The sequence below is a fragment of the Ictalurus punctatus genome, chromosome 23 (assembly GCF_001660625.3).
Source record: "Ictalurus punctatus breed USDA103 chromosome 23, Coco_2.0, whole genome shotgun sequence".
Lineage (NCBI taxonomy): Eukaryota > Metazoa > Chordata > Actinopteri > Siluriformes > Ictaluridae > Ictalurus > Ictalurus punctatus.
The window spans coordinates 17,568,732-17,593,368 of record NC_030438.2 but is presented as its reverse complement, the minus strand read 5'-3'; the positions used below and the strand labels follow the sequence as shown (position 1 = coordinate 17,593,368).

General features: G+C 44.1%; 1 protein-coding gene across 14 annotated transcripts in view; it reads right to left on the bottom strand.

Annotated features, from left to right (window-relative positions):
• Positions 1 to 23,329, bottom strand: part of LOC108256553 (DNA-binding protein SATB1) — a 56,841-nt gene extending 33,512 nt beyond the window's left edge. For 2 of the 14 annotated variants that reach the window (XM_017453546.3, XM_053674864.1), the window contains exons 1-5: positions 22,884 to 23,315; positions 10,663 to 10,902; positions 8,362 to 8,538; positions 6,544 to 6,670; positions 5,274 to 5,397 (exon numbers count right to left, since the gene is read on the bottom strand). In XM_017453546.3, coding sequence (XP_017309035.1) covers positions 5,274 to 5,397; positions 6,544 to 6,670; positions 8,362 to 8,538; positions 10,663 to 10,876 — 642 coding nt within the window. In that variant the 5' untranslated portion in view covers positions 10,877 to 10,902; positions 22,884 to 23,315. Of the gene's footprint in view, positions 1 to 5,273; positions 5,455 to 6,543; positions 6,671 to 8,361; positions 8,539 to 10,662; positions 10,903 to 13,321; positions 14,336 to 22,883 lie in introns of those variants that run through there. The other 12 variants (XM_047150124.2, XM_047150123.2, XM_017453544.3 and 9 more) reach the window with 12 other exon arrangements.
• Between the last annotated feature and the right edge of the window lie 1,308 nt (positions 23,330 to 24,637).

Below are 24,637 nucleotides of genomic sequence, written 5' to 3'. Positions count from 1 at the left end.
ACCATCTGTTTTTGAAATTACAGGTCTAGCGGCTTTTATCGTTCCGTATAGTACGAGCGCCCGGGGACGGCCACGCCTCCGTCGTCGCGGACGATCGACTCGAGCTGCTCGTTCGGCGCGGGTTTTACGACGCGGCACGGACTCGGCGCGGCCGGTCATCGCGAGGTGCTGTTCAAAACGGAGCGGATTGACACTCTTAAGAACCCCCCCCCACAAAAAATAAATAAATAAATAAATAAATACATACAAATGGGGATATGCTCTGAGCTGAAGTGTGGCAGGGCAGGATGGCAAGGTAACGGCTCAGTGAAGACCGGGGCTGCTGTGTATGCTTGAGAAGGACGATTAACCTTTATTGCTAGTGTGCGCACAGCTGTGGAGGATAAGGTGCAGTCAGAAAGAATCCGCTCTTCCTTCTCCTCGACGTGTATGTTCTGCGCTAACTTATCAGATGCGCTCGCGTTCGGAAAAAAAACAAAAAAAACAGAGAGCGGCGCATTCCCGTTCCCGACGATAACGACCCGACCCGGGAAGGGGAGGGGCCGGAATGAAGATTTATGCGTCGACTGATTGGAAAAGGTGTGCAAATAATTACGCAAAAAATGCGTGGAATCTTTCATTCCGCTGACAGCCGGGCCTGTTGTGCGGGTCGCTGTGACGCATCCATCTCCCCCCTCCCTTCCCCTGCATCCCTCTGCTTTTGACACAGATGTTAGAATAAACGCCGTTCATTAATCAACTCTAGCGCGTGTGCACGCTAGGACGTGGACGCCGTGTGAACGGCTGAAGGAAGAAGGGAACGGATCGAACGTGACCTTCGTCCGCAGGTAATCGGGAAGAGGCCGAGGCCCTTTAAGTGATAAGCATCTCCAGGCGTTATCAGCAAGGCCAGGAAGTCTCGCTAGGGTGCTATCATGCTCAGCGATCTGCTCGGAGCCTAAAATGTGCCGCGTCCTGCTCTGCCGCTTTCTGCCATCGCTTTCTCTTTAGTTCTGCTTTAGTTCTCCTTTTGTAGGGGAGGCCTCATTTCTCCTTTTCCCGCCGTGTCTTAATTACAGCTTCTTTACCAACACTTACACGTGATTTACACGTGACTCACCGACGCTTAGAATCCCGCCGACGAGCCGGCGCTGACCCAAAGGTGTGCTCTCACGTCTAGTCGTCTACGAACGACCCGAACACTCGATACATTCTGGAGCTTCCTCCTTTCTTTCTCTGCGGAGGCATTCGAAGGCCAGGCGCAGGGGAATAAATCGAAACGCTCGACAACACGGCGGACAAAAGACGCTCTTTTTAAGCCTCTCGCTCCCCCCCGGGCTCCGGCGCCGGTTAATTCTCCCGATACTCTGTTTGTTAACCTTCCTCGTTGTGTGTGAGGATTAACGTCCTGAATATCAAGGACAAGTTAATCCTATAAAAGTTGCCAATCATGCGCCGTAAATATGCTGAGCTCTGCAGGCACCGGTGGCTCGACCGTTAAGGCTCTGTGCGAGTTGTTCGGAAGGTTGCGAGATCAAATCTCACGCACGAGAGCGGCTTCTGGGTGAGGCCGTTATCTCTCAGCTGGAGGGAATCGCTTTCGATGAAAGCGCCTGGCAGACGTACGTGTTCGTTCGACATGTCCCGGTGCTCTCGCACGCTTTCAGAAAAAAAAAACACGCTTAAACGCGACTGAATTACAGTCTCTAGACGTAGAACCGCGCGGCACTCGCGACCTTCGCCGGTGCCGACATTTCGGAAATTTTCCCATCGTTCACGGTGTTATCTTTTTAACGCAGGCTGTGCGGGATTCCGCGGAGTAGTTTTGTTTTTTTTCTCGTTGTGATCGTCGCGGCCAAAAAACGCTCGATTCTGCTGCGGATTTTTCTATAAACTACTCGAATTGGCGAGATCGCGATCGCACGGAATCGCTTTCGCACCGTCGTTCTCGGTGAGGTTTGTCGTCGGTGAATCCGGCCGTGTAGCTGTACTCGTGCACTCGAGGGCTTTGACCGAATGCGCGTCGTGACGCGTCTCGAACATCGTGGAGCTTGCTTGATTTTGGGTTCATTTCTGCGATCGTAAAATCGCAAACTCCTTCACGTGTGTTTTTTTCCCCCCCTCTGACTACAAACAGCCAATTGCAGCAAGCCTAGCGGGTGGGCAGAAACATTTGTGACTACGATACAGAGAAGAGGCGGGGCTTACGGCACCTTCTTTACGTTAACAGACTCTGAATGTTATTTTCTCCAGAGAACGTCCGGATAATTGTTGTTTGCTTTCGATTTATATTAAATAACGTAAAGTCTTACATTTTAAACTCAGCCACGAGATGAAGTACGACTGCCGCGGTGATGTTTTATAATATGCCCGAGTCACTTTCCTTGCCAAATGACCTGGCTAACCTACCTAATGATTCGTAATATCAGTTTCTTTCATAATGTTCAATAACTTAATATTTCCATCAAACGCCTTGCTACAGCGTTTAAATTCAAACTGGGGTGTATGTGTGCGTGTGGTGGTGGTGATGGGGGAGGGGGTATTATATTTTGTATGTGCAGCATGTACTGTATATAGACATACAAAGAGGAAACGTGGTTTCATAACAATGTGTACAGAATGACATCATCGGTTTAGCGCTCTCTAATATGCCTATCTATATACATGTATACCAGTGGTCTAGCTCTGTTTTTAGAAACGAGCTGCAGCGGTTAGATTTACAGCTCGCTAAACCGCCTGCTGCTATCTAATCCATCTGCACGTTTTTATTAGATATGTTTAATATGGAGGCGCTCACCAGGACAAGTTCCTGAAGACAACGCCGGATAACAAAGCTTAAAAACGAATCGGTCTCATTTAACGTCACGTCATCGATCGGCTCGGCTCTGAGAGGTACGGATTGCGGTTTGCGCTCGAGTCGAAATACCTGGCAACCTGAAGAAGAAGGTTAGAAACCGGACGGTGGGAACAGAACAAGACCTCCTGCGTCGGAGATTTCAGAAAACAATGGAGGAGAAAAGAGAAATTGCTTTAGACTACTATGTTTGGCGCAGTACCACAGAGTGTGTGTGTGTGTGTGTGTGTGTGTGTGTTCCCTGGCTGCATGCAAGTTGTAATTCATGGTAACGCGTCAGTCGCTCAGACGTGAAGGAAATGAGCGATTTGGAACTTAGACGTTCACCTTAAGATTAGCTTCGAAAACCGGACACTGTCACCCCTCCAACACACACACACACACGCGCACACACACACACACGCACACACACGCACATGCACATGGACAGGTAGGGAAAGAATTGCTCTCTCATGCGTTAGCTGATAAAAACGGCTGTCTCTTATAAAACATTTCAACAGCGGCACGCTTGCTATAGAAAAGGAGGAATAGAGGGCGAGTGTGGTACTTATTGAAATTGAAAAAAGACAAGTGGGACTCTTTGGCCCCAAACAAAGGTTCTTCCTGTCCCGCTATTGTTTTTCCACAACAATAACTTACATTCATCATGACTATAACTGGCCCAGAAGGGGTGGGGGAGGGGGTTCGGGTTGTTGGTGCCGATTATGTGGGGGGGGGGCGTCCATATTAATCGTAATTTCCGGACTAAAAGACGCCGTCTTCCGCCCTCGGACAGTTCCTGCGCTTATCGCAGTGCATACGTCGGATGCGTGTCTTTATTTTTCTCCCACAGCGCTCTGAATTCTCGATTCTGATTGGTCAGAGCGTGTCGAGTATACGCTTCGTCGTAGCCGTAGTGTACGATTACGGTGGACGCGTCGTCCGAGGCTGATAATAAACCGATTAAGAACAAAGAAAGTCATTGATAACGAATTATTCATATGGATTTCATTGGGTTTTCTGTAAGGAGATGTTTATTCGACGTCCATGGAAGGAGTCTCCGACGTCAGCGCTTCGTAACGGGATGTTTTCCGACACGGTAACATGACAGGGAACGACTGTTTATCAGCTGTTTAAGAGCTACCTTGCCTTTAAAGACGTCAGTTAGTGTAACTCTAAATGGATAAAAAAAGTCTGATTAAAAATGATAACTGTGCACCGTCTTGTTTTATTCCTTACTTGCATTGGCCTTGAACACGTCGGTACAGTGGTGCTTTAGAACAAGCCAGGATATTTAGAGTTACTGAATGTGATCATGTGTTATTTAACGATACAGCAGTCCCAAATGTCCATTAAAGCTTCAACTCGCAAAGATCAGCAGAAATCAGTCTGCTTATGACATGATATTGGAATAATAATAATAATAATAATAATAATAATAATAATAAAAAATCACCAAAATGGATTAAGCACATAGGTGAAAGTTTTGCTACTTCAAAAACAACATTAAACTCACTGTAAACGCAAACATTAAAGGTGCGGTCTGTAATATTTTGACATGATTCCAGACCTGTAATAATTATATTATGTCAAAGAAACTTAAAAAAAAAAACAACTAACTATATATATGTATATATACATACATAGACTATAGAGTTAAATAGCATATATAGGTCTGAAAATTAAGCTCCGCCCCCAGCTGAAGCACAGCTTTAAAAGACAAGCGTATCCGTCCGCGTCCTGCAGGATTACAAACCACGCCCCTTACAAGCTACGCCCGCTATTACAAGTTACACCTTTCGACAAATACGTTAAACATCCGTCAGGATTACAAACCACGCCCCTTACAAAGCACGCCCACTGTTACAAGTCACGGCCACATCGAATACGGTCAGAGTCAGGGTTAGCGAAATCGACGAAATTTGCACGCCTATCTTCGAGTGGGCGTGGGAATGTTGTGTAGTGTGAGTCGCCAGTAGGCGTTCCTTGTAATGGGCGTTCCTTGTAAAAGGCACGGTTTGTAGTCTCGCAGGACGCAGACAGACCCTCATCTCAAAAGGCAGTCCAAGGGGCGTACAGTTTCAAAAAAGGGGTGGAGACAGTTCGTGAGGCAAGGGGAGGGTTGTCAGTGTTTTTACTACAGTCAAAAGCATAGGCCTAAAAATCACGAACTGCCGCTTTAAAACCAAGCGCAAATGATCCCAAAACGAAGCAGAAATCACCAGTGGGAAGGTTGGGCTTACACGGGCGGGCCTAAAACTTTTCTCCAAACAGAAAGAAATTACAAACTGCATATCCGCAGTCCGGAAAATACGGTAATCGGTAATAATTGATTTTCCACACTGGGTCTGGATGTTCGATAAATTAAAAAAAAAAACAAACAATACAACAAAAAAAAAAAAAACCAAAACAAAAAAAAACGCTGCAGGGCTGGAAAGAAGATGGTGGAAGGTTCCGGTACCTGTGATAAGGGACATTCTTTAGCCAGAGAGCTCTGGTTCATGTCTTTGAGTAACTCCTTGAGGGCGTTTCGCACCGTCGAGTGGGTCCACTGCTCGGGAGGCAAGTCTTCCAGTTTAGGACAACTGCATGGAGAGACAGATGGAGGTAGAGAGAGAAAGAGAGAGAGTGATTCAGGGTGGCTGAAAGAAACAAAGAGAGTCATAAAGAGAGAGAGAGAGAGAGCGAGAGAGAGGGAGAGAGAGAGAGAGAGTGGGAGAGAGGGAGAGAGAGAGAGAGAGAGTGAGAGAGAACAGGCCTGCTGCAAGCGCCCCTCTAAGACAGACAGATTTCATTTGGCGCATCAAGCAGATGCATCTGGAGATTGCTGTCTCTCTCTCTCTCTTTCTCTCTCGCTCCCTCTCTCTTTCTCTCTCTCCTGATTGTTCTGATTAGTTAATTACTTTATACAACACATCTGCTGTATTGATGCATGAATTATACATCAGCTGCATGTGGCGACTAATATTTCATGTTACTTCTACCTTTTGCGGCTCGCTGTGCCTGCTCGACGTACCCGTTCTGTTACAGACCACGTTTCGCTGCGAAAGAATTTTTTTTTTTTTTTACATTTCGCCGTATGATATTAAAACAAACCGGCGTATGCTGTGTAAAAAAAAAAAAAAAAAAAAAAACCCTACGTGCATATGGTTAATAAAAACGAGCCTCTCTGCCAGGGATGATTGGCGACGTCGCAGCTGTGCTATATGCATCTTTTATAAAGCCCATTGAATGGGATTGAAAACAATGTTACGCGAGAGTGCGGCACGAAGGACGCCGCCGATCTCCGTCGAAAAAACGAAAGCCTTTCATTACGGCCTCTGTACGCTAGCGCGAAGCTAAAGGCGAGCTTTGGATGTGGTTCTTTATATATGCTTCTGCGGATGTAAATATATTTACAAACACAAACACACACACACACACTAAAGTGGAATAGCAGCAGGAGGACCTTAACGTGCTGAGCAGCCGCAGACCCTCTGGGGAGGAGAGCGAAAAGAGGGGGCGAGAGAGCACGCGCGAGTGAGAGAGAGAGAGAGAGAGAAAGAGAAGGGAACGGAAGAGCGACAGACGAATGTGTATGGGTTATGAGCTAGCATGCTAGAAATAAACACAACCTTCTGCGTCCTAGCCAACGCCGACAAGAGAGAGAGAGAAAAAAAAACGAGATAGTAAACAGCTCGGTAAAAACGGGCTGAGGGATTATGGGTAAAGCGCTAAATGCCGAGGCGCACCTGTGCAGCTGGATTTTCAGCGTGATGACGTGGTAGACGTCCTGTAGCATGTCGGCTACGGTGGCGTCGGGGGCGTCGGTCACGTACGACAGGGGAACGGGGTTCCACTTGCCCACCTGAATCATACCTGAAACGCAAAAATACACACTGTTAGACGCTGTACATACACACACACACACACACAACTCCATATTTAGCTTAAATTCGCATGACTAATCTGACAGAAAAAATCCAGCACTATGAAAAGCTAATACATGATAATTGATGTCAAATCTTCCGGTAATTATAAATAATGGTTAACCAAAGGAACCTGTCTGACAAACAATTTGCTCTCGTAAACAATTTGCTCTCATTAGCAGCCTGTCAGTTTTGTTTCGTTTTCAACCAACACAGAAGAAGCGCTACATATTATATGCGTCTATTTAAATGCTGCTTAGGACGTGTACTTTGTACGTGGTTTAGCTAGTCGCAAGCTACTAGAAAAGATTCTTTTGCAGGTAGTTAAAACGGCTAGTTAGAACGGCTAGTTAGTAGTTTGTTTGTTTTTTTTACTGGTAGCTAGGCTAAGGACGAGGCTAAACGTGAAGGTATGTACAGCAGGACAGAACGACCTCGCTCGCTCGCGATCGCTGTGCGTCAATCAGGATTTTTCCCGACTAATAAGATGTCCAAAGGGGTGGAGTCGGACCGGATCCGGCTCCTCGTGTCGAGCCAGAAGTCCAGGGGGTGAAGACGGCTAGACGTGTTTCAGGGCTGTGTTGTTAATCAATATACTGTTTGGTGTTTCAGCGTTGTGTGAGTTAGAGGTTGCGCTTAGAGGAGAATCAGATCCAGCTCCGCCCCCTGGACTTTTGCTTCGGCGGCGAAGCAAAAAACGTTCTCAGTTTTTCGACAACTTTCGTGAACCGTAACCCGGTCCCTCTAGGATTTTTGCGATTTTGCAATCTCGGATTTTTTTTCGAAACTATCGCAGATTTGACGCAAATCCGGGCCGAGTCGCGTCGTCTGACGTCATCGCGACGCGGGTTCAAGCAGAAGCCCTCTTCGATTCGCGTGCGTCGAACGCGAGTCGGGCCAGGCGGTCCCGTTCACCGACAAACCTCACTTTGAAAGAGCGTGCGAAAGAATTTCGTCCGGGCGCGATTTCGCCGATTCAAAAAAGAAAGCGCGAAAAAAAACTTCGCAAGTTGCATCGCGATTTTATTTATTCATTTCTAAAAAGACGCAGTAAAATCGTGCACTTTTGGCAACAACAAATCCAAAAAAAAAAAAAAACTCTGCCGAATCCTATACGGACTGATAAACCTCGTCCTAAACGGATGAATGAATGTTTGCCTTTCGCTTTTAATCTTGACTAGGCTGGATTTCTGAAAACGAAAGTCAAAAGGTCAAAAGGTGTCTAAAAATCGGCTGGCTCCGTGCGAATGTCACGCTTTGATCGCGTCGCGTATCCCCTTCTGGGGATAAGCAGAGTGGACAATGCTAGAAAAGTGTGTACTTGTGGTTGAGATCGATGCGAACGGGAAAGTCTTCAGTCTTCAGAACCATATCGTAGAATTTATTCCCCTTTCCCATGTGACCACTCTATAAGTTTGGACATGTATTATATTATTATGAAATACGTCATTAATGCCTTATATGCACGTGTTTTGAAACTTTATCGGACTATAAATTGAAAACAGGATTTGCTTTACAGGCTGTCGGAGTTTCCAAAACCGTTTCACTTTATAGATCCCGATGTTGCCAGAATGGATATCTGTGGTAATACGGAAAGCTACCAGGTTGAAGTTTGAGTGTGATGTGATGTACGTGTCGCACCTTTAGCCTGAGCGGCAGAGCTGTGAGAGTAGCCCAGCGAGAGGAGCGCCATCTCGATCAGCTGGTTGAAGAGCATGTCCTTTCTGACCAGCACGAATTCGGCGTGCTCTTCCCTGCTGTCGAAGTCTATCGGGCTCTCATAGTGCTCGACCACGCAGAACACGGGCAGCATGTTACCTAGGAAACGTGAAGCACAACGTCAACAGCATCGTCAACTCTGATTATACATGTATATACACTTACATATTCCTAAGTAATGAATCAAACACATGGGGGAATATTGTTCTAGGACAATAATCAATGATGCGATGGCGGTGTGATGCTACCACGATCCAACACAAAGTAACGTTTACCATCATTTCCCAAGAATATAATAGCATACTTTATAACTTTTTCCACCGCAGCCATTTTCCCAATAATCAGCCTACATTCTGTAATCATTAAACGACGACGCGTCGTAGATGTCGTCCTTTAATAGCTACATTTCATACATTTCAAACAAAACCCCTCGCGTTACAGCGCATAATAATAACAATAACAATAATACGTGCTGTAATTATCATGCGTATGACGTATTTCTACTTCTCCAAAATATTCTAGCGATATTATTTTTAAAAAATCATCAAATGCTCTAGCAATAACCGCGACAGGAAATTGTATTCCCGTATGTATATCGTAGAACTGACTCATCTTCCCAAAATGCTTTGCGGCACCTCTGTACGCATACTATAGCCTGAGGCTTACAAGTCTGTGTAAACACTTCTGTGCTATTAAGAAAAGAAAAGAAGAGGGGGAAAAAAAAGAAAGAAAGAAAAAAACGAATCCCCGTCCAAAGCCGTCATGTGTTCGGGTTTACTCTGCAAATATCACTTAATGCCAGCCAGCTGAAACACTCCGCCGCTGAAATTTGGAGAAACTTGGGCTAATATTAAAGCAGCATATCATAATAAAGTTCCCTGAAGCCTGGAGCCTGACCTCCCTGAGGAGGCCAACGTCCTCTGGCAAACAATCAACAAATCGGCTAGCGTACCGATCCCCAAACAATGTGCTGAGGGCGGCATTTTAACAGATAAAGATCTAACAATAAAGAATGCTGCGTAGGTTCGTTTCGGGATCAATCCCGAGCTTTGTTTTCCCGCGGCCGCGTTACGGCCCGTGCGGAATATTATTCGCGGAAGGAAGGAACGACTACTACCTGCTACGACGGACAAGTTCGGCAGACGCTTGTCGGAGGTATTCCGAAACGAGGACGGGGACGATCGTGTCGCCGATCACGACTGTGAAGACTACGCGGCTCGTTACGCCACCTCGAATCTGATTGGTCAGCAGCTCTGACGCGACCAGCTCTAAATCACAGGCTGTGTTAATGCGCTTTTTCCATCGCGTTATCGTTTCTATAGTGACGACAGTTATAGCATAGTATAGTATACAGTATAGCACAGTATAACTTCGTATAGTCACGATAGCAGGAACTAACCTTTTTCTTGGACGTTCAACGTAGTTAAATAAAAAAAAAATAATGAAAACATTTAAAAGTGAATAAGAGGAATAAAACGCTTCACGACGGCATTTTATAGGAAAATAATTACCAGTAACAGTTCTGAGTTTTTTTAATAATCGATGTTTTTTAATCATTTTTTTAATAATTGTCAATTAAATGCTACTGAATGGATTGACATCACTTATATATTTTTTACTCAATCTTATTCGTCTTTGTACGCATTTTTAAAAAAATAGCGTCGAACTCAGTGTACAAGTTTTTTCGTGTGTGTGTATTTTTCTGCGTATTAAGGTTTGCAGACAGGTCGTTAGCTACCGTGATATGCCTCGAGTATCGTAGAAATACCCTCTCGAGTGGCGTGATACGATATGTCTGTCATATCGCCCGGCCCTAGCTTCACCGTCCAATCTGAATTTCCTTCAACACGACGCCACGTCATGTTTTATTGTTCTCTAAATATATTACGCAATCGAACGTGGCTTTTATAAATTTGTCAGAATGTGCACAACTTCAGTCATAAAGGTTTAAATGAGGATTCTGAGATACCACGATATCTCAAACAATGCAAATGAGTCACAGTACGATGATGTCATATGATATCCGAACGACGCTGTGATATTTAATACGGGCGACGTGGATGCTTCAAAACACGGTGCATGACTAGCGTCAGGTCAGCGCCGGCGCGGTTCTAAACGGTCTGTTTATAATAATAAGACTTAGTATGAGTTTTACTGGCTTCTAGAGTTTTTCTCCACAGCACGCTGGGTATACCGTTAGACGCACCCGACGGAGCGACTCACCCCTCTTGTGTGAGGTCTTCAGCAGGTGCGGGGAGGGTTTGAAGGCCACTCCGGAGAGTTTGGCGCCGGTGCTGCCCAGGCGTGAACGTCCCTGAGGGCTGCCGTTCTGTTCCAGCCGCGCGATCTTGGCTGGGGGGCCCTTGGAGTCGTTCAAGCCACCCACCAGCTCGCAGTTCTCCTTCCCCAGGCACGCCTCGCTGAGATGGTCCATCATGACTCAGCTCCACTGCTCACGGTCACCTGGGGATAGGGCGAAAGGAGAGCGTCGGGTCGTCAGGTCAAGGTTCTGATTCTGATCGTTCGAGTTTCTATTAGACAATCTCGCCCCCATTCGGTGTGAGTCGTGAGCAACGCAGCAGTGATATACGCTTGCGTTGAAGGTGTAAATGTGATTAAGAATATATGTTGTTTTTTTTTGTTGTTTTTTTTTACAAAACGTGAGATTTCTGTGGCGTTGTATTTTTAGATTAAATATGGAAATGAAAATGTTAACACCGAAATAGAGATACGGATCGAGTGAGCGCTTGATCCGACTCGTATCGGTCAGAACGGCGCCGTTTACTCACGGTTTATTCCGCTGACGTTCACGTCCGATCGTATTAAACCCACTCTCGCGTATACGTATCTGTTATAATCACCGTTTCCCTCTGAACAAATGAAGACACATTCAAAAGCCAGATCACCCTTTTATAAACGTGATCATGAACGTCTCTACAAAGGTCCGATTTATTAAAGTGCACTGACGCACAGTACGGGGCTTTCCGTCGCCTGTTCCGGTCTGCTTTGCTTGGTCATAAGTGAAACCGAATTTTTTTTTTTTTTAAAAGAAAGAAAGAAAGAAAGAAAGAAAGAAAGTTCCTGCTTCAGATCTGGACTGCAGAACAGCTGAGTGGGATCAGCACGAGATCTAGGCTCAATCCTGTCTGATTCTTAAATACTTCTCGTGTTTAGTATACGTAGGAGAGAACCTGAGGCTGTAAATTCAAACGATAAGGCAAGAGATTTTTTTATATATATATATATATATATATATATATATATATATATATATATATATATATATATTATACGATTCGTGCAAATCCAGAGCACTGAAAGTCATGATTAATCTACGCTATACAATATATAACACACGAGAGCTTGCTACACACTACACTTTGTGCACATTTATATACCTTTACATCCTTCATATACAATATAGAAGATATAATATACACGTATACATATATACATATACACATATATATATATATAACTAATTTGTAAGTACTTTTGTGAGCTGACCCACGCTGATGAATCTTCGTAGGTACAAAAACGACAGTTATTCCCTCGCAAAAGTCTAACACAACACTCAACCCACACCACACACACTTTTCCTCTCTGGTCCTCGCTAACGTTTCGTGACATCTACGCTGCTTCTTTCTCTTCATCTTGGGGTTGTAGTTTTTTTTTTTTTTTTTGGTTTGGTTTTTTTTCCGAGCGTGCATTATGTATGACCATCCCACTGCTGAATCCCATGTCGAGAGAGCAAATAAGCCGGGGTTTGTTTGGTTTTTTTTTTGGTGCAAACGCATTCATTTACTGAGGATTCCACTCCTCTGTGCAGCAGAGCTGTTCTCCGAGCACTGCGCAAAGCATGAGGAAGGAAACTATTAAAAAAAAAAAAAAAAAAAAAAAAAAGGAGGGTGATCAGTAAGTACTTTTAGGACACGTTAATGTCTTTACTCTCTCCCCCTCTCTCTCTCTCTCGTTCTCTCTCTCTCTCTCTCTCTCTCTCGTTCTCTCTCTCTTCTCCAGAAGTCAGCTTGAGCATTTCTTTTTCTTTTTTTGGTTATGTTGCTCCGAAAGCATCGTCAACTTTCCCCCCCTCTCTATTTCAAAAACAAAATCACCACAAAATGTGGTACGCAGATTGCTTTCAAAGAGCATCTTTAAAGCCACCCCGAACTAAAATAAATATATATATATATATATATATATATATATATATATTTTTTTTTTTTTTTTTTTTTAAGTAAAATAAAAAATACAGGGTCTATTAAGAAGCTCGAGCCAAACGTTACAGCTCATATAATATATTAAAGCAATAAATTCTAGTGAGTTCATGCGGAATAAGGTTCATCTACTGTGCATGACTGCATTAATGGGTGAAAATAATAATAAATAATAATAAAAAAAAAAAATTAATGCAAAAGGGTGTACACTTGTATAGGGGTGTGTGTTAATAAACTGCACGAGATGTAACACAATATTGCATATAATCCTGATCTGGATTAGTCTTGCATCTAGCTGGTGTGTTTCTGTTGTTTTGTTTGGGGCGTGCACGGTTTAAAATATCCAACATGGTCATTTATACAGTAAGGCAAGACATTAAGTAATAGATCAGAAGAGTGCAAGGTGGGGGGGGGAACATAACTTGTTCTAAACTTTACAACACTGCTAAATTAGAGATTTATCTTGCACAAGTGTAAACGCACAGCCAATCACCTGAGAAGTGCTTTCATTTCAGAATTCAAAGGAACAACCAAAGGGGAGAAAACAACAACAACAACAACAACAACAACATTAAGAAGCAATAAATAAATCATCCACAGCAGCTTGTTACTTGTTATGTGAGATCATGTGAGCAGACAGTCATGCAGAAGAGATTAAAACACACCTGGAAGTCACCACGTCCAAACTGGTAAGCTCATAAAGGGACTGGAGTTTGGAGAGTCCGAGCAAAACTTTACAGCCTTCCCTTCCTTCGCTCGCGCCGACACGAGAATTAATGATCAATCGGCTTTGCACGAGCGCGTTATGGACGTGGACATGTCGGGGTGGGGATCAATTTAAAAATATATGTATGTATGTATATATATATATATATAACATTAAAAAAGCACACGCGCTTCTTTTTTTTTTTAAACAAGAAGAAGAAGAAAAAAGAAAGAAAGAGAATCAAACTCGGGTGGGTTGAAGTTAAGATGATGGAAGACGAGGTTATGAAAATATGTCGTGAATTATAACGTGCGCGCGGGGAGCGAAACAGCGAGCGGGCTCGAGCTCTCTGCTCTGCCCCGAGTTCAGGCGAGTTTTACGGGCTGCTCGTGTCGGTGCAGCGCGTGTTGATCGCGGACAAGCGACCGAAAGAACGAGCGCGGCGCCGGGAACGAATTCGGAAACGAAGTAGACGCGAAGGGCATGGCGACTCACGGATTCGCGAACATGCTCGTAAAACCGGGAGAGCAGCGCGGAGAAACGACGCGGAACAGCGGGCGGCGCTTCGCCTCTCTTCCTCTCCTCTCCTCTCTTCCTCTCCTCTCTTCTCTTCCTCCCTGGTCCGGATGGAAAGCGACGAAGCGGACAAAACCGGAGAGGCTTCTTCTTTTATTTTCATCAGACACCGCGGCGCGTGCGTGCGTATGTGTGTGTGTGTGTGCGCGCGCGCGCGTGTGTGCTCGGATACACTTGCGATTCACTTTCCGGCGTCGAATGAAGGCGCGCTACAGACGCATGACAGCTTCCCCTTTTTTTTCTGCGAGCTCCCCCTTTTCTCTCTCTCTCTCTCTCTCTCTCTCGCTCTCTCTCTCTCGTGCGCGCGCGCTATCTCTCTCTCTCCCCATTAAACCCTGAGTTGCATTGACTCATCACTCCCCCCTTCGCTCGGTGCTGCACGCGCTGCTCGCCTTCTTTCTCCTCATGGCAGAAAGAAAATAAACCAACCTCTCCCCCACCCCACCTCTACTACCCCAACCCTCTGCTTCAACACCCCCCACCCCCTTCCCCCTCCACCACCCCTCCGAAAACGGGCCGGTTTGAGGCGGGATTTCGCAGCGCTCGGGCCGGAGCGAAAATGAAAAGTAAAAATAAAATAAAAAATTAAATAATAATGATCATTTAAAAAATAAATACATTTTTTTTTTAAAGAACAAGAAGAAGAATGCGCGTGATTTTCTGGCGGCGCGCGCAGGAATTCTTTAATCGGCTTTGATGCGCGTGAAGCGACCCGCTCGGTTATTACCGGAGCGCGCGTGCACGCGAACCGGAGTGTGCACGCGCGCGCGCGCACGAGTGATAATTGGCCTGGACCGCATTCGGATAGGATTATGCAGAAGGTGGAAGGGGGGGTGGTGTTGTTAGGGGTGAGGTGGGGGGAGGAAAGGAAATCAGCAGGTAAATAACGCACAAATAAAAGAAGAAAACGCACATAAACGAGGCGCGTGCACTGACTCGAGCGGTGCTGGTCGGGTCGCTGTTGCTGTTCTGGTCTCAGCACCGACTGTAGTCCACTTCCACACCGGCTCCACGAGCGCAAACTCTAATGACCTATTGTTTGCAGCAGCTGCTGATTTTAATAGCGATGCAGCCGCTTGTGTGGTGTTTACTTTTCATTCTGATAAGTTGGTGAGCGTAACACGAGCCTGGCATGACTTTATCTGCAAATCCGAGCAGATCATCATAACCTTTTGCATGGGAACATTTCCTTATGCAAAAAAAAAAAAGAAAAGAAAAGAAACGAGAGCGAGATAAGTGGAGGAGAATATGTCTGATAACGTGAGACAGATACACTTCAGCTGATTGAGGGTGAGACTTTAATAATACCTTATATCAGAGATATATTTTTATCCATGTGTGTGGGTGGGTTTGCATTTGTCAATAACTTAGCCTATAATTTGTCAATAACACACACACACACACACACACACACACACACCTCTAATATCTCTATTCTGTCTGTTTATTGCACTCAATATGACTTTTGTTGTAATAAAAATGTCATTAGTAAATATTTATTACATCATTATACATCATTGCACATTGGCTTCCTGGCTACTTGTGGAAGTGTGTCAAAGTTTGTGTCACGCTTCAGTAAATTCAGGCCCATACTATTACAATGGACGATTCTTCTGAAAAGGAACAAAGGTATAGAAAGGGTTTATTTTGTAGCTGTAATATGTATGCAACCTGGCGAGGCAGGAAACTTGTACGCTTGTATGCGACGCTGATATTCTGCAAAAGCTGGTCAGTTTCTTATGAAATTGCAATCTGTAAAACCGCAGCACTGTTGTGAGGCGTGAAGTGCGATGTGATAAACGCTGAAGAGCAGCTCTCGCCCTAGTGATGTAACAATTCTGAGCCACATTCATCTCTCTCGCTCTGTCTCTCTCTCTCACTCTCTCTCTCTCTCTCTCTCTCTCACACTCTCTCTCTCTCGTGCTTGACCTTTTTGCTGCTGAAAATAAGAGGCCTTTCCGGCGCTGACAAATTTGCACGAAGCTCACGCTGACTCTCTGGGGATGCCAGAGCTCTTGTAAAGACCGGCGCGTGGGTGGTGTAGCAGAACTAGCTCTGAGTGTGTGTGTGTGTGTGTGTGTGTGTGTGTGTGTGGAGCAGAAACAATACCCCAACGAGGTGATAGTGTAAACAGTCAGAGCCAGTCAGGATACCAGGCCACGGTGAAAACAGGCCCACAAGATCTCAAGCACAGGACCATAATTAGCACCAGCAAACCTTTCAAAGACCTTGTTTGAAGTCTGCACTACTATATAAGAGCAAACCAACTCCATTTAAAGGTTTGTCTCAGCATCCTGAAGCATTTCTGCAAACCCCCCCCCCCCTCCCCCCTCCAAAGCTGTCGGTTTTATTTGTTTGGACGTGTTGCAGTAAGTGGATGTAAAGTCTGTGTAACACTCCTGGAATTGTGTGCATTAAGCATATTTTATAGATACTCTGTGTTGTTGTTTTTGTTTTTTTTTTGTTTTTTTGTTTTTACCTTAGAATCAAATGCATGTGAGAAAGCAGATCAATCATGTCTTGCGAAACAGCTTTCTTTAGTAGAAAACGTTGATCTAATTTTGGGTTTCCATACGCGCGTGTTCCAGCTCTAAGCATTCTGAAATGTACAGAACATTCACAGAAATTTCCCAAAAGTTATTATTATTTATTTTAATTTAAATTCTTCCTTTTTTTTTAACGCTAAACGTTAATCCGCCTGTATTTGATCTCCGGCCTAAAAATCCGAACGTACGCGGTCGTATTCCGCGACCTTGACGTATCGAGGTTATTGACCATATGTGGACGTATTTTGCGGTAACTACGTGCACCGATCTTGTTATTGAGCGCTGTAATAGTATACAATACAATATCGTGTATCCGCTGTGGTGCTTGAAATACTGTTTCAGAGTGTTCCGGTCATTTCTGCCATGTTGCGTATTCACATGGTAGTATTCACTTGTGCAATTTGTCTTGTATCTCTCTTATTTCTCTGTCATAGTCCCTTTATGTGCTAAGCCCATGAGGAGGTGTTAAAGGAGACGGCGGCCATGTTGAAATGCACCACGGAGGCTTTAATGTCCGTCGTGGCCGTCTGAGAGCGAGACACTGCCAAGAGGGGCCTCGCTCTGCCAACAGGTGCTGACAGTGCCAAGCACTCTGGCACTCACACACACACACACACACACACACACACACACACACACACACACACACACCAACAGTGCCCTCTCTGACATCCGGAAGGGCATGGAGCTTCAGTGATGATTTGATCGGCCATGATTATTATTAAACGCTCAATTATGTGGTATAAAAACTTCCCATGTAAAAAGGTAAAAAAAACAACAACAAAACAACGTAGTATGATTTGTCAAGTTGATACTTTTGTTTGTTTGGGTTTTTTTTTTTTTTTTAAAGAGTTATTTAGTTATTTAGTTGTTATGCTGTAATACGTTTTTTGTAATACGGGTTTTATATATATATATATATATATATATAGTCTTGGACGTACAGGGAGCTCAGCATGATGTAAAATGTGACGTGAACATATGTTCTTATTCAAATGTACTCGATTATCTCGATTATTCGACGTGTAAAGTCGACGTGCATCCTTGTTTTGGTTTTTTTTTTCGCGCCGGAGCCACAACGTCATTTCACGTTCCTTTTTTCCGACGTCTGTTATCGTTCGCTAGACTGTAGCTCGAGATCTGAGGTGGTTAATGGAAATAGTACGTGGTGAAATAAATAAATAAATACACAAATAAATAAATAAATAAATAAGGCTGAGTAATTCAACCCTAACTCTACCGTAGAGGTTTTAAATCCAAAAGTCTGGACTCACGTGATTAGGGAAATGTCTGAATATTCAGGACTGTGCCTGTAAAGTTTGCCTAGATGCACAGAAGAATCAGTGGCTCACGCAGTGGAAAACATTTTGTTGTTGTTGTTGTTGTTTTCTCCTCCAGACCCTTCTCTCACCGACGCTGTTCTGATCGCTACGCGGCGTGGGCGTTGTTTTGTCTTGGCGTTCGCCAGTTCTGCGACGGTAGCTGTGCATTAACGTGATTATTGAAGCTCGCGTTATAAATCAGGGCCAAGTGTATCTTGGCAGTTTGATAATGCAGCCAGCATGGGGTAGAGTCATCACTGCCCACTCCGCTCGCTCGGAGACGGCTCGGTACGCCACCGCTCAAGGGAAGGGCTTCCGCAAAGTACAGAGTATCTCGCGACGCCGGAGACACTGCTCGGCTTCGTTTCAGACGAATTAGCGTCCAGAACGACCAGGCCTGCACGTCGGATTAGGGGTTGTCACGGAACGCAGGGATGTAGTGTCGTGCAGTGAAAATGACCCTATGACGTCCCGAGTCCGTGTAGGATCGTCTGAATTGAGAGTCACATATAGTGGTTGTTAAGCGCTTAATAATAATATTACGCCGTAATAACCATGTAATATTAGTGTATTAAAGGATATCGCTGATTTATTGTTCGAATCCGGTGGTATCGAAGAGCACAGGCGTCAGTTTGTGTAATAATGATTATTATGATTTATTAAGAATTTCAAACTGATATGATTATACAATATAGCAGTAAATACAGTAGGCATTATGCAATTGCATATCTCTCTCTCTCTCTCTCTCTCTCTCTCTCTCTCTCTCTCTCTCTCTCTTTCTGTCTGTCTTAGATGTCTCTTTTCAGAGACATTCCCTGGTTAAGCCTGTGATGAGGTGTGCACTGTAAAAAATCCCCCTGTGGCTTTTTAAGGCCTAAACGTGTGCCAGTGTATGTGCGTGTGTGTGTGTGTGTGTGTGTGTGTGTGTCTGTGGTGAGTAGTTTAAGGCAGAGCACTGTCCCGAGGTCTGGCGGCAGCGGTGATGCCTCCAAGGCTAAACATCTGAACCACAAAAAGCCCGCTATTTTCCCCACTAAAGCTCTTACAGTAACCCGTATTAACGATCTAAAACCCTTTCTCCCTCGCCTCGGAGCACAGTGAGAGACGAGTGACTGACGGAAGGAAAAGATGGCTTTGTTTATTCTTCCTGCTTGTATCAAATTACGAAACGAATTAGTCAGCGAACGATCGGCCGACGCCACTTTCCTCGGCCTCGGAAATGACTTTTGTGTCACTGCCGTGGTCTGCTATCACATGCTCGCATCATTAGGCCTCTAATTTCTGCCTCGTGGATCGCGACACATCCACCATTAATAGAGGAAGAGAGACAAGGCTGTGTGTGTGTGAGTGAGTGTGAGGGAGTGTGAGAGAGATCCTCAGAAAGATCGTAGTGGAAAGACGAGTAAGAGTGTGTGTGTGTGTGTGTTTTGTTAAAGTGCGAGAAGCGTAAACTCCGAGCGTCCGTCTCACAGGCCTTAGTGTTTTATCATCGACACTGCTTCTTTTGTCTTCCCTTTTTTTTTTCTTTCACTGATCAAAGCGACGAAGATCTGAATTAGACTTCACTGCTAATCTCACTGCGTCTCTCTAAATCTGCCTTCGAGAGTGTGTGTGTGTGTGTGTGTGTGTGTGTGTGTTATAAAAGCGAATATTGTTCTAAATTGTGTCTTTGGAACATGTGGGTGGGTATTAAACAACCTGATCTTTTTCAGCGCGCACATCCGTCACTCCTTTTTCTTTCTGTCGCTTCACCAGAACAAAGGATCTGAGAAAACCTACACAGATCGGATAACGACGAGCATCACAAAAAAATAAATAAATAAGAGACAACCGTACGCGCAGACTAAATTTAGGTCGCAAGGAGTCGAAGGTTCTCGCCGAGCCGAGCCGAGCTGAGCGCGTGCTCTAAATTCTATTAGGGACGCCGCTGTGTGCCGTGATAACGTCGCTGTTCTGATTTCGCACGCGCTCCGTCGAGTCGGACCATGGCGAAATCGACATGACGCGGTTTTATTTATTTATTTATTTGATTTTATTTATTTATTTATTTTTACCGTCCCGGACCGGGCCATTCTGCATATGAAAAGGGACGCGGGTTTGAACACAGGCCTTCGCTTTGAAAATATTTTTTAAAAAACCCAAGCTGGAGACAAGTTCTGGCAAGGCAGAAAGTTGGGAACCGCACGCCTGAAAAGAACCGCACATGACAACACGCCTGTGACTGTAATTGGCAGTTTTTGTCGGTTTAAAAATTTTTTTTTGTTTTGTTTGGTTTTGTTTTTTCACATTTTTGACTGTGAGCCCAGGAATGCGCAAACAATCCCTATTAAGACACCATTCATTATTATCTCCCCCCCCTTTTTTTTTTTTTTTCCTTCTTCTTCTTCCCAACCTGTCATCATAAAGTCTGAACCGTTATTAACTCTCATCTATATTAGGAAATGTATGAGTGCAGTTTTGAGGAGAGGGAAAAGAAAAAAAAAAGAAAAAAAAGAAGTGAAATCTGTAAACCGCCACAACAGTCGAAAAAAAGAAAGAGACAGGCACCTTACTGGCGACAGTCTAATAAACACATGCGCTGGCAGCTAAACAGGTATTTACCGAGCTCAGACCGCAAGTATAATTTCACTCTTTGCTGAGCTGTTATTTCACTGCAGCGTTCATTATGTTGGGCGATGAATGGTTTTACCGCACATATCTTTGGAGCCTTCGCGAGCTCCGAACACACAGACCGACCGGGACGGTCGCAGGGGCGCGCTTTTTTTTTTCTTCCCCCCGCTCCTGACTCTGAAAGCGTGCACTACTCGATGCTCGTCGTTTATATAAAGAAAAAAAATGACAAAGCAGGTGTGACGGGAACAGAAATGATTCACCGGCGATGGGCTGCTTTGATTATGCTCCGAGGTGCTTTTGCAAGCCGCTGAAGCGACGTGCGGGTTAATTGGTCTCAGAGGGTCGGAGGGTAAATGTTGTTCCTCTCTCTCTCTCTCTCTCTCTCTCTCTCACACACACACACGGTCTTCTTCTTCTCTCTCTCTCTCTCTCTGTGCTACTTTTTACAAGTCAAGTTGATCCGACTCGAGCGCTGAGGCTCCGGTTTGGCTCTTGTTCTTGGTCTTGCTCTCCGACAAACTGTGAACCAATTAAGACGGAACGTGATACGGACTCGTCGCGAGCTCGTTTCTGAAGTGCCTCTGTACCCACTCGACTTCCTGCAAACCGTAGCGAGGCTTTGACGTGCACTACTTTCACTTCACTTCATACTGACCTATATGTGCCCTAAGCATGCACGCACATCCTGAAGGCCGAGGGTTGAAGATATTACACCACTACAGCCGTGCACTCGAATGAAATACTTCCCGAGACAAACAATCGCCGAGTCACATCATTAACCCGCTTAAAAAAATAAATAAATAAAGGTTTACGTTATGTTTCGGACCGTGAGCGCTAGGAACGGTTCCTTTGGACTTCAGGGTGAAGAGTGAACGAATCTTCAACACACCACACACTCTATTCGAGCCTAAATATCCTCCTTTGTGAGAACCCAAGTTCAATTCAGGGTTTTTTTTTTTCTTTCATAAGTGAATCGACGAGACGGCTATCTCTCTCGGCTGTCACTGTAACGATTACGTCGCGAGTGTGAAAACAGGGTTAAGTCGTACCGATAAAAAAAGCCTTAACCTTGTGAACGAGCCGAGCCAGCCAGTTTCACATGAACAAATGGAATAGAGAAGGGCTTGTAAGAGCAGTTGAGGGGAATTAACGTTCAGAATAAGAGTCTTTGATCTTAAACCTGCGTTTACAAGAACTGCCAGTGAGAGTGACAGGAAAAGCTCTGTGGCTCTGTTCTGCGAAATAGTGACCAGATAAGCCACAATCATTACAAAAGAGCTCTGCAAAGGAGAGCAAAATACTCTTCAGAGCAACTGCCTCTGAAACAAAAAATAAGATGTGAAAGGGTAAACCGAAATGACTCGGTGGAGTCGTGAGATGATTACGCATTTACAGTGCATAGAAATCGATCTAAGAATAAGCCACGTTTAGACGTCTATTCTAAAAAAAAAAAAAAGAGAGAAAAAAATACGAGTGTGGGAGCACATGGGTGACACGATTATTAAAGCTGCGGTCGAAAAAGTTCAGCGAGGTCAACGGACGCGCTTTAAAGACGTGCGAGGACTGAGAAGCTCAGCAAGGAATGAGCTCGAGTCCTTCCAGTCTTGCCCAGTCCGACATCATGAGATTCTATTTTCGCACATTTCGCAATCCACAATCAGGTGAAAATGTGCGTTCTTTCTTACGTGTGTGTGTGTGTTGTTTTTTTTTTACGTTATTTTATTGAATTTCATTCTTTCTTTTTAAACCGGAGTGTATTTTGGAACAAAATCACATGCTTTTGATGGCTGAGGAGCATTAGATCTAATTTAGAGTGAATAAAGATCTTGTTAACAAGCAGGACTGTGCATCTGGATGCTGACAGTCCCAAAAGTGATTCAGGTTTGTGAGACAAAAATAGCCTGCTGTCTCTGTGCTAGGCTCACACAAGATCTTCACCTTAAGGAAAGAAATGTTGACACTACAGTACATACACAGAATCTCCGACGCAGGAAAAATCCCACCTGTGTCATCAGTGTATACACACAAGTTACATTAACGATCAATTATTATTATTATTATTAGTGATGGATGTTAATTATGTTGGAGAGGATAAAGTGGGAACTATTAAATGCCCTGAACTTTTAGCACCAGGTTTACAGAACTGTAGAGCAATTTGTTTGCATTATTCATAACTGGGATTTATTATCAGTATTAGTATTATGGTTATTAATAATAACAATAATAATAATAATAATAATAATAGTAGTAGTAGTAGTAGTATCGCTCTGCGTAATCTTCTGCGCATTATTAATATTATTATTATTATTATTATTATTATTATTATTATTTTAGAGATCAGTGATGAAACTGGAGAGCAAACTGGTTCTGATAGAGTCCTCAATAATGTAATAAAGCATGTTATCTGAGCAGGTGGTGTTGCCATGTTGAGAAAAACGAGGGGAAAAGGGAAAGGAACCGGTACCTTAGTCAGCGATCCCCGTTGAGCCGCGCGTTTCCCATCCAAAGTTGAGGAAAAAGCTCAAGCACTTGGTGAGACCTGGAGAGATCCGGAGTCGCAGACGTGCTAGGACTGTCAAACACACTCACACGCTCTCTCTCACACACACACACACTCACTCACACACACACACACTCACTCGCACTCTAAAGACTAAAGCACGGAAGCGTTGTTGAAGTCGGGAGCGCACGGCGCGACGCAGAGAGAACGCACGGCGCGGAGAGAGCGCACGCACGGGCCGGGATGGAGCTTGTGAGGAGGAGGAGGAGGACGGGCCGTATGAGAGAGACAGAGTGAGAGAAAGAGGAGGAGGAGGAGGAGGTGGTGCTGCTGGTGGATGAGGGAGGCAGGTAAACGGATCCGCCCCTCTTTGCCTCTCTGATGATTCGCCAGTCGAGTTTGGGGCTCGCACCCTCTCCCGGGCCGCTTGTGATTCTCTCCTCTCCTCTCCTCTCCTCCTCCGTGTTCTCTCCAGGGAAAAACAGCATTCACACCCCTTCCTCCCCTCCCTCCCTTCTCTCTCTCTCTCTCTCTCTCTCTCTCTCTCTCTCTCTCTCTCTTCATGTTTTACACACGCCACGTTTAAATGTCAGGAAAAATAAAGCCGCGAGAATTTTTTATTTTTTTTTTAAAGCCTGCGATCAACAACTTTAACAGTTGCAACTGTCCCATATGAACATGAGAAAGAAAAAAAAAAAGCTTCCCCCCCCCTTTTTCATTTTCACACAGCATCACACGAATCACACGATGTGATGTACGAGTTGCAACTTTACTTTCCAAAGCAGGTAAATGTGACATGAATATAACACATGGACACATGGTCTCAGGGGGGTATGAGTTAGTAAGACCTGCAATATAATATGATATATATAGGCTAGAATTCATATATATATATATATATATATATATATATATATATATATATATATATATATATATATATATGTGTGTGTGTGTGTGTGTAATTTTTTTTATTTTTTAAGAATGCGCATTTTATTATTAAAAGTTTTATTAGCACTTCTTATATTTATTTATTTATTTATTTATTTATTTATTTTAATGAATTGCATTTCATAAAATGGGATTTGAATCTCTTGCAGAATGCACGTTCCTCACTGCCAGTCTTTCCATCAATATGATGTGAATCAGCGTTGATTTAAAGGCATCCTCTTAAAGACGCAAATTTAAGTAAGTAAGTAAGTAAGTAAGTAAGTAAACAAACCCGTGCAGGAATTTCTTGGCTCTTGATGATGGTTAAGCTCACTCATTGTTCATATTTTGTGCAGGAAATATGGATCAAACTTTCACGCTGAGCTCTAATTTATAAAGTGGTTCGAGTCCAGTTTTAGGAGAAATGATGCAGCAGGGTTTGGTTCGAGCTCCAGCACCCCTAACCGACTTGTTTTTGCGCGCGTCGGCGCTGCAGCAGGACTTTAAACCACAAGGTATTATGACTCTTAGGCAAATAATCTATAGAGAAATGCTTTTGAGTCTTTGAGTCTGAGGACCGAGGTGCTGGAGGCAGATATTCTGAATGCGCAATGCGCAAAAAGAGAAATCCGATATAACAATAATAATTAAAAAAAATTTTTTTTTAAATATATAATTTAACGCACGTGGAAAATATCATATTTACTGCACGTGACATGATTTCCTTCATGTTTTTGCGTTTTTATACCTTTGCTTCACCCACCCCACCCCACCCCACCCCCAGGATT